Raw genomic sequence first — 9822 nt, 5'->3', positions numbered from 1 at the left:
TCATTGTCAATAAACAGAGCAACACTTTGCAGACCATGCAAGGAACACGTGCTGCCCTGTGTCCACGTGAGACGTAGGTGTCACGTGCTTGTAATTACACTGGCACCCACGCCTTCCGGACCGAAACATAACATTACAAAAATGCTGCTTAGCGTCTGAAATAAATATGGTGGTAGTCATTGACGTGCATAAAGGGTATGCACAGGGTATGCAGATGATATTAAATGAAGGAAATCTCCAGTATGAGTTACAAAATCTCAAGGGTAGGATTTTTAAAACTCTTAAAAGGCCTTTCAAGTTTTTTATAACTCTTACTGGAATTTCTTTCATTATATATAATTTTCTCGCTTAGTGCATACCCATGTGCACGCCACTGGTGGTAAGTATTCTATCCCTGGACGAGCTATACTACTACTAAAACTACTTTGGTCGTGTAAATTTAGCTTAGTTTAGAGATTTGTGTGCAACAGAATTGGCACCAATGTCTTTACGTGTCCACACCTCTACCCTACATTTGCAGCAATCTCATCACTACGCAGATGAAGTATATCCTCCAAATACCTGTAAGGAGTCTTCGCCAAGCAATTCCACACTTCGAAGGATTTTCCCGACTCAACTCGTTTATGTACCTATTTAATTAAATGTTGGTGTTGCTGAGTATCTTCATGCACATTTAAAAAAAAATATCATTCAGTGGCTTGTCAAATAAAAAAGCTGGTTTATGTAACACCCAGGCCAATTTTGAAGGACATCAGATATGATGAAAGTATTCTTAGAAGGAGAGTTATTTACTTTCGTTGGCAATAAAAGCATTATTTTTATCTAATTATTAAATGTTTGCCTGCATGCTTATAGGTATCAAATTACATTTATGCAATTTAATTAAAAGAGTTTAGTTAATTTAATCAAATTATAAAAACGGTCGGTTAAACAGTTCTATGTGTAGGTATGTAAGTACTATTATACTTAGTTCGTAATCAAATTATTACATACTAATTAGGATAAAATTGTATTCTACTTGAGATTCGGAAACCTTACTTCTTTTATCTTTTCATAAATATATTTTGTCTACTGGGTGTTAAGAGTCAATATTTTAAATGTACCTATATACCTACAAATAAATTTTAAAATAAGCTTCTATAATATCTTTTTTATTACGGATTTATAAACATAATATTTATTATTTGAAATGAATTCTTAGCGATGGTGTCAGGTTGATCTTTATGCCAAAATAATTCATAATTATATTAGTAAATAAAAGTACCATAATATTTATTAATAAAGTAATTAAATTCGTAAAATATTCATAAAAATTAGATTTAGTTGGATTAAGCTAAAATCCGTAACGTATATTAGTTAACGTGGATATTATTTTCTTGGTTACGAAAGTTGAAACTTAGATATCGATAGTTAATTATTTAATTTATTTATTTAATACAACAAATAATAAGTTAATAATATACTTGATTATACAGATGCTTGTTTATTTAAGGAAAAATAGAATAAATCCTTACACTTACTTTATGATTCAAAATATGTGAAAATTTATTAAGAAAATCAGTTATTAATTAATAATTAACGCACAGAGCTTTTTCAGTACCGATTTGGCCGTGATAATATCATAATAGGAAATGGTTATAGGATAGGGAGCTCGTTAAGATAAATTGACTGACCTTCAACGTAGACGCATCTAATTCACAACTTTACTATTTTGAGAGTAGGTACTACAAATTCTAGATCTTTAACAAGTCTGCTCAGTCGTAGATAGGTTAGTTATAATTGTTCTTGAAAACATTTCTATCTTCTCCATGTGCTTTTGTGAAATGTTGCTTTTGGTGTACATATGCTGTAAAATGTTAATGTAATTCGTACAATATAGCTAATAAAGTTAATTACTGCAAATACTGTTTAAATTATCTGCAACATAAATATTATTTTGAATATAAAGTTCCCTTAGCAGAAAATCAATATACATCTCCTTATTTCCATTGAAATACCTATATGTGAGTATTGGTTTAATTTAACTACCACGCCCCTAACATGTTAGCCCGCTACCATCTTAGACTGCATCATCAATGACCAACCCGGCGGTTGGGTGGATTAAAGTAATAAATAAAACCGTTTAACTAACTTGTACCTACTGAAAAGAGAAGAAAAAAACAGCCTTCAATGTTCTGCTTAAATATGCGAACCCGAGAAATAAGTTAGTTTACGTATAATTAAGTGGATACTATCAGCTGGAATAATCCGGTTTCAATTCTACCTATTTCTTACTTCTTATTAATACGGTGCCATTGGTATCAATTACTTCGTGGTATTAGAGGCTTTTGGTATCCACAGACTAAGAAGCAAGAAAGCTTAGTGGAAATGTGCGTTCATGGAGGATGAATGTTATATAATGGAACCAAAAGTGACGTTAGTTTCGTAGATTCTAAAGTTTCTCCCAGAGTTTTGCTCTAACCAGCTAATGGTATGTTTTTAATTATACTAAGCACGGTTAAATACTAGATTGTGTATTAAATAACCGGAACCAAGGGTTTATATATAGTCTATGTATGTATGTGATGGTGTAGAAAGTCAAAAGTTGAATAACCTGTTTAAAGAAATAAAAGCGCTAACTTGGGGAACAAAACGTAAAAAAACAAATGTACAATTACTATGTTTTGAAGAAAAACATTTTTATTTAGATTATAAACTTTGATAAAAATAATTATATTAATAATATTTTTATGACAACTTACAAATATTCATATAAAAGAATAACGTAACATCTATTCAATTTAAAATTAAGTACATTAAAATTTAATAACGAAAATGGAATGACCACTCTCTGGATGTGTATAATAACTAGTGTGACTATCTCCACGAGGCGTAGAACGAGAACTCGCTCGTCGCCAGCGCCGTCCGACGTTCCTCACTACGCTGACACCCCTGCCCTAAGCTCTCCGTCCACGTCAATATACACGTCCTATAGTTACTCTGATAAACTTAATCATTGCACAACAACGCCGCTCCGGCGAACTGGCTGGCGACGTGCAACGCCCCGCGAACACGCCCATTTAACTACTAAACTGAATTACGTATTTTATTGCTACTGACGTTTGTGACTTATGACGAGATTCAGAATCACGATCTAACATCAATGAGAGTAAACATTAAAGCTGAACAATTTATAACCATAAGTACATAAATAAATATATGTCGTTACACGTAATAAGTATAGTATAAAATGTAGTTAAGTAGGTACTTAGAGTCCGCTAACTCCAGAAGTAAATGCAGACTTTGAGCAATGAAATGCATAAAAATAACATTAATAGAGATTCCAAATTTCTTAAAATAAAGTGATAAGACATCAACGAGTGAGTAAAACATCAACATAATATTATGGAAGATATCGATATCGCGCCGGACTGAGGGCCACGGCGCAGCTCGCATGAGAAAACAAAACAACACATTACATACATAAAATAAGTAAAATAGAGCGTTACCCTAATAAAATTCGATTCCTACCTGTTGTGTGACGATAAAATGACCTAAACTTAAAATTCTAACTCTAAAATCATCAAGTAATCTAAATTATGTCATAATATGGCAGTTAATCGAACCGTCCGCTCTAGGCACAGCACTTAAAATAATATCATGGGCGACTTTGTCTACGACCAATCCTTTTAAGGAACAGAACCTGGTTCTGAATTTTGAATTAATCGGTGGAGAAAACCTTATATATTTTTCGTGTTGTCAGGTAATAACCAATTCAGAAAATATGAACCGAGCGATTTTATCAGAATTTAATATTAAAAAATCGGCACGGTTCGAAAATTGATTCTGTTTATATATATCTTACAAATAAATCTCGAACAGTAAATCTATTCACATTCTATGTTGTCATGGCCCGATAACTTATGTATCGTAAGCATAAAATATATATAGAAATCTATTATATTAATAAAATTCTAAAACTGTAGGTACACATACCACTCCCGCAGATGAAAATGTAAATATTGTTCGAATGCTTCATAATATTTTGTAACTTTGTATACCTAGATGACGACTGCGTTGGTATCGTACATTATGCAAAATAGCGATAGAGTCTCATTTAAAATTTTAATTTTCATTTATCGCTTCAATTTATTATTTCTATTGATCAATTCCTTTATGGGTTTCTAAGGCTATTTCGTATAATAATTGATCAAGATAACAAGGTTTTTAAATTAAAGTTTTATTAGCTCGATTAAAATTTATAAAATTCTACTCGTAGGCATGTATGTAAAAAATTTAAATTACAGTGCTAGTCGTGTTACGGTTTTTGTAAAATGAAACCAGCATTGTGACTCAGCTTAAAACTAATATCAACTTTACTAGATGAATGAATTGAGCGAGCTTATAAAGCGAACTTACTTACATAAAACTTAACAAAGTGGATGGCATTTAATTTGACTTAACTCACTTACATTAAAAGATAAAAATTAATTATTATGACGAAGGCACTTTACTTTTTTTCTCTATTGTAGACATTTATTTATCTACAATAAAACATTTGTGACAAGAATTTCTTATTTTATCATCATGGCAAGATTAAAAGGTACCTGTTAAAACGATAACTAAATATATCTAGTTCATATGATAACCGAGTGAATGGCACACACAATTATTAAATTTAGCAGCAGATCATTGCAGTTCTTTTTTAATTTGTTTTTCTTGTATTACAACCATTGTTAAAGAAACCAATGTTCACGCTACTAAACACGACAATCACTTTTCTCAGCCATCACCATCTTGTAACATGTAACTTTTTAAGGCACTAACAGATAGACAATAATTATATACAAAATGGTCCCGATCGCCGTTTATTAGGCAGCGTAAAACTATTTGTGACATGTGTTTTATTTAACGTAACGGTGATGATTCCTTAATAGTAAATTTCAATCTGAGATCGACACTTTAGAGACAACCTTATTTATAAATAATGAACGTACATAAAATGGAATGTTACGGAATTTTGACGTCCACCACGTGAAATATAAAACATATTATTCTAAAGAACTATGAAATTTTAAGCGGATAGTTAAATAGTGCGTGGTGAACAATATTCAGCGCGAGCCATATGACCTAATGCACTGCGTATATAGAATACAATCCGTTTGGATTATATACCTGTCTAGATAAAATAACCGAAACGCTTCTTATATATTTATGTTACCGTGACGTTTGCGTTTTTATTATTAAAGTTAATCTGTCCGTTTAAAATGACGGAAAAAACATTATAAATTACAATAATTTATCCATTTCCATACAAATTTGTTTTATAGGATACTTTGATAACTTACATTAGTGGCAAGGATTTTGCATAAAATATTTATGGGACGAAACATAATCATTGGGTTACATAGAAACAAGTAGATTTCTAGGTTTTTTTCTTGCACTCGGCAGTTTATCTAGACATGCATATAATCTTAGACAGTCTGTCAATAGGTACATTGTGATATTCGCGTATTCTTAAGTAGAATATATTAGGTACGTGATGCCCGCGCGAATTAAGAAAATAAGATGATACGAAGAAATGCGGATTCACTAGCGTTAGTGTTCAAGAGGCAGCTCGACGAAGGTGATGTCGTAGAGAGGTTCGTCTTCACTGGAGCCTGCTGGCCGCACTTCTAGCAGAAACAGGTCCTCGTTGCAGTAATATGCCAGCATCTCATCGTCAATTTTGGCCGTAATCCTACAATAAAAGTGTTATGTTGATAAATAAAACGCCATGGTTTCTTAAATGTAGGAAAGTATTATTATTATTATGAAACATAGATTAATACACAATCTAATTTAATAAGATTAATATTATATTTTGTGTCAATTAATGTAAGGAATATTACGAGTGCCTTTGCAGTAATTAAGGGTATTAAAGGTTGGCTCGGGGGAGGGTGATGATAATTAATATAACTAAGCAACGTAGGGTCTGTCACAACAAGCAAAGTGAAGTTAGTGGCGCGCCCTCCGAACAAGCAAGGCGACTCGACGCGAGGCGGCCGGTATGCGCCAACAAAACTTTTAGAGGCCAATGAAAACCACTTACCCTTTCTTGTTCTTTCGATAAAGATTATTAATTGCCGAACTTGAAATTTTGTACTTATTCTCAATCTGAAAATGAGGAGAAAATAAAACAAATTACAATGGGCCTTTTGAGTTTCAACCGAGACGTCTCGTCTAACGGATCGAACGATGGCTCGTAACCGGTCTAGCGGTTTGACAAGAACAAAAAAGTAAGTCGCGAGGAGTGCGGGATCCGGTACGGCGCGCGGCGGCCGCGTGTGTTAATTACAACATGCAGTTATGATGATCGTGTGGATTGTATTAGACGGGGTTATGAAGCGCCGCATCGGTTACAGGGCCGCGGGCGTGGCGCCGCGCCTCGCGGGGCCAGCACCCGCGCCCGGACGAAGCGTCTCGATTCCTTTCCTTTACGTTATTATCAAACTTCTAGTTCATAAACGAACATCGAACGACGAGCAAACCAGAAACCCAGTCTCGTTTGCTCGCGCTCTGCGGTTAGCTAACATCACCAAGGTTATTCTCGTGCTCACCGCGTTTTGCGGCTTGTCCTTGGTACGTAACTTTGACCCGCGGTCAATGTGACGTGCCAAGTGTTATTTGTGTTTCCTTATATTCAATGCAAGCAGTAATACGATTAAGTCTATAAGGGACATTAACCGACCCGTACTGATAAAACACTTCAAAATAAACAGTGTAATACTTTTTGAAACTATTTAATTACCTACGTCATTAATACATCAGAAGTGTTTTATCATATGTACTAGGAAATTATCGATGTAACATTGCTGGCTATGTGTCTATGGCCTTATTAATAAACGAGGTATAACGTCGCAAAAATACTGGATAACTACTCCGAAGTTATGCTACGTTTATTAATAAGGCACATTTGTGTTTTGACAACTAGCCAGTGAGACAGCGTGTTTTTTATAAATTCGTATTAGTGCTTGCATTATATATCAATGAGCTGATGTAGTGGATGGTGACTTACAGCGTGTAGCAGCCCCTGCGTGGTGGGCGGTACTACATGTAGCGGCGTGTACACGTTGTCGGTGTCCTGACGCACGTATAGCATGACACGCTCGCTCAGCGGCGGCGTGGACGTGCGGGCGCGCTTGCCCAATACCACTTCCAGCTCGAGCGAATCTTTCCTATCGCTGTAAGGTGATAATCCACCCACGTCCGATCGATACCTGCAAGCAATCATCCGATGAAAGATACACATCACTATACAGCGGCAAGCAATGGTCATCATATCGACTCATTAACGGCCCACTAAAAGGCAAGGGTCTCCTCCTACAATGAGAAGGGTTTAAGGCCGTAGTCCACCACGCTGGCCCAGTGCGGATTGGTGGACTCCCCATACCTTTGAGAACATTATGTAGAACTCTCAGGCATGCAGGTTTCCTCACGACGTTTTCCTTCACCGTCGAAGCAAGTGATATTTTTAATTACTTCATAGCTTAGAAAAGTTAGAGATGCGTGCTGGGATTCGAACTCTGCCCCCCGAAAGTGAAATCGAGCTCCTACACACTACGCTATCACCACTTCTTAGCAAGCAAGGGTAATCAATACTAATATTATTAATGCGAAAATGAGTTTGTTTAGTCCATACTTCACACCCTAACTAAGTAACAAAACGACTTAATTTTTGGCAGATAGTTAGTTGGACTGAATAATAAGTAGTAAGACAGGCTACTTATTACTCCAGGAAAACGAATCCTACGGGATTTGTAAAACCCGTAATAAACGTGGACGAAGAATGCAGGTAACAAATTTCGAATATTAGATTTTTAAGCTGGGAGAACCAGAAGCCATTCTAGTACCTTGGAACCACAACGTTCATCACGTTGTGGTACCAAGGTACAAGAATGGCAACTCTCCACCGATAAACGCAGCGAGTCGATGGGATCCGCTGATAATAAACGAATCATGGATATTGGAACTCCCTACAAAATACCTTTATCCAGTAGTGGACCGCAATCGTTTAAGTTATTATGTTCCTATGTTAACCTATGGCACTCACAATATAGTGGCTTCATATTGCTGAAAGAATTATCAAAATCGGTTCAGTAGATCCATAGATTACCCCTGACAACCTCACAAACTCATAAAGCGGTTATGACCTCTTTATAATTTTAGAATAGATACAATAATTAAAAAATAAAAATCATATAGATGACACCACACTACATGGTGTTTATTTCAAAGTTAGAACTTAGATGTAAGCGAGAGATGTATTTAATTGATATAACTTACGCTGGCGCATCTGGTGGAAAGTGGTTGTGGAACTTGAGCGCGGGTGCTTGAGGTTTCGCAGCGTGCAAAAGGAAGGGAGAAGCGCCCTTAAGGTGAGCTTCAGCAAGAGCTGTCTCGTCGTGCCCGTAGAAGCCCTGTATATCCATTCCTGCTAATTTGTCGATGTCTTCTGCAGGACTAAACAGCACAGGCGGTTTTGATAAGTCGGCCATAGTGTAGAATTCGCTTCTCTCGGTTACCGGATGATATATTTCGTCTAGTTTTTTCCTATTTGTGGCGGACATTTTTCTTTTCGCTGCTCTTCTTTCTTCATCTCTCGTTTTCCTTTCCGCACCCTATTAGCATAATATTTTAATTAATAACACGTATTACTGTTAGGAGAGACGACATTAAGCGCGTCGCAGGTAGCCGCAAGATCCAAGCGGCTCAGAGCCGTGGAACTTGGAACTCCCTACAAAAGACCTATGTCCAGCAGTGGACGTCTATCGGTTGATGTGATGATGATGATGATGATTACTGTTAGTGTTTCACGAATTTATTTATCGCCATCAACTCACTCCTATGTCATATTTTGCATGTAATGTACGCATCAAAAATGCCATCTATGTGCCTATTTGAATAAAGAAATATTTGACTTTGACTTTGACTTTGTTAAGTATGCCGAGTTTCGAAGGCAGATCGGAATACAGCTGCTCTAACTGCGGGTGTCGTACGAGGCGACTAAGATAATATAACAGAGAACGGGAGAGTCATTTGTGCAACTATTATCATGATTTACCGATTAATTAGGTATGTTATACTAAACACTAATTCACACTGGTAGAGAACTAGAGCTCAATGCAAACGAAGGTTGGATCTTTTAAATAGCTTTTTTCTAGTTTTAAAAAGACACGCCCAAAATTTAAAAAAATATTTAATCTTCCCATAATCTTAGAATCATTAGAACGAAAAAAAAATTAAGTAGTGCAATCCTACGATAAGGAAGAATCTCCTTACTTTAATCTACGATTTGAAGATTTAAGGTTTGATTGAAACTATTTCAGACGTAATTGGTCAAGTTTCAAAAGTAGATCTGCCTATCCAAACCAATAAAATATTTAAATAGGAAGTACGTAAATATATAAATAATATTATCAGGTAAAATTAGTCTGAGTCACTGTTTGCTTACCTTGTCACAAAACACTTTGATTTGACAATATCCTCGGTGATAAACTTGCGTATCCCGTGGGTCTTCGAAGGTGTCAATTTGTATGTGAAGTGGTAAACCCTGTAAACAAAGAAAGTTATCATTAGATTATCGTTATGTAATAACAAACTTGCAGTTTATTTTACAGTATAAAGTTACTTATTTTTGCAATTATAAATCTACTTATTTGTAATACTTTTACATATATTTTGATTGAGATATATTTTGATAATATGTTTGAAACTTTAAAGCCCATTGAAGGTTTATAACAGGAAGTAATCTTTGGAGACTTTCATTCTGGATTTTAAATAATTCATCATTGCATATCTATA

At 35.4% G+C, this 9822-nt stretch overlaps 1 protein-coding gene across 5 annotated transcripts in view; it reads right to left on the bottom strand.

The window, feature by feature from the left end:
• Nucleotides 1-1585: 1585 nt before the first annotated feature.
• Nucleotides 1586-9822, bottom strand: part of LOC120629234 (protein grainyhead) — a 131474-nt gene continuing 123237 nt past the window's right edge. For 3 of the 5 annotated variants that reach the window (XM_039898106.1, XM_039898135.1, XM_039898114.1), the window contains 5 exons: nt 9473-9571; nt 8305-8639; nt 7037-7238; nt 6071-6135; nt 2753-5719 (listed from right to left, as the gene is read on the bottom strand). In XM_039898106.1, the coding sequence (XP_039754040.1) occupies nt 5578-5719; nt 6071-6135; nt 7037-7238; nt 8305-8639; nt 9473-9571 (843 nt within the window). In that variant the 3' untranslated portion in view covers nt 2753-5577. Of the gene's footprint in view, nt 1847-2752; nt 5720-6070; nt 6136-7036; nt 7239-8304; nt 8640-9472; nt 9572-9822 lie in introns of those variants that run through there. The other 2 variants (XR_005658983.1, XM_039898126.1) reach the window with 2 other exon arrangements.

Source organism: Pararge aegeria, chromosome 2 (genome assembly GCF_905163445.1).
Source record: "Pararge aegeria chromosome 2, ilParAegt1.1, whole genome shotgun sequence".
Taxonomy (NCBI): Eukaryota; Metazoa; Arthropoda; class Insecta; order Lepidoptera; family Nymphalidae; genus Pararge; species Pararge aegeria.
The sequence above is the reverse complement of the archived record's forward strand: the minus strand, read 5'-3'. Positions and strand labels throughout refer to the sequence as shown.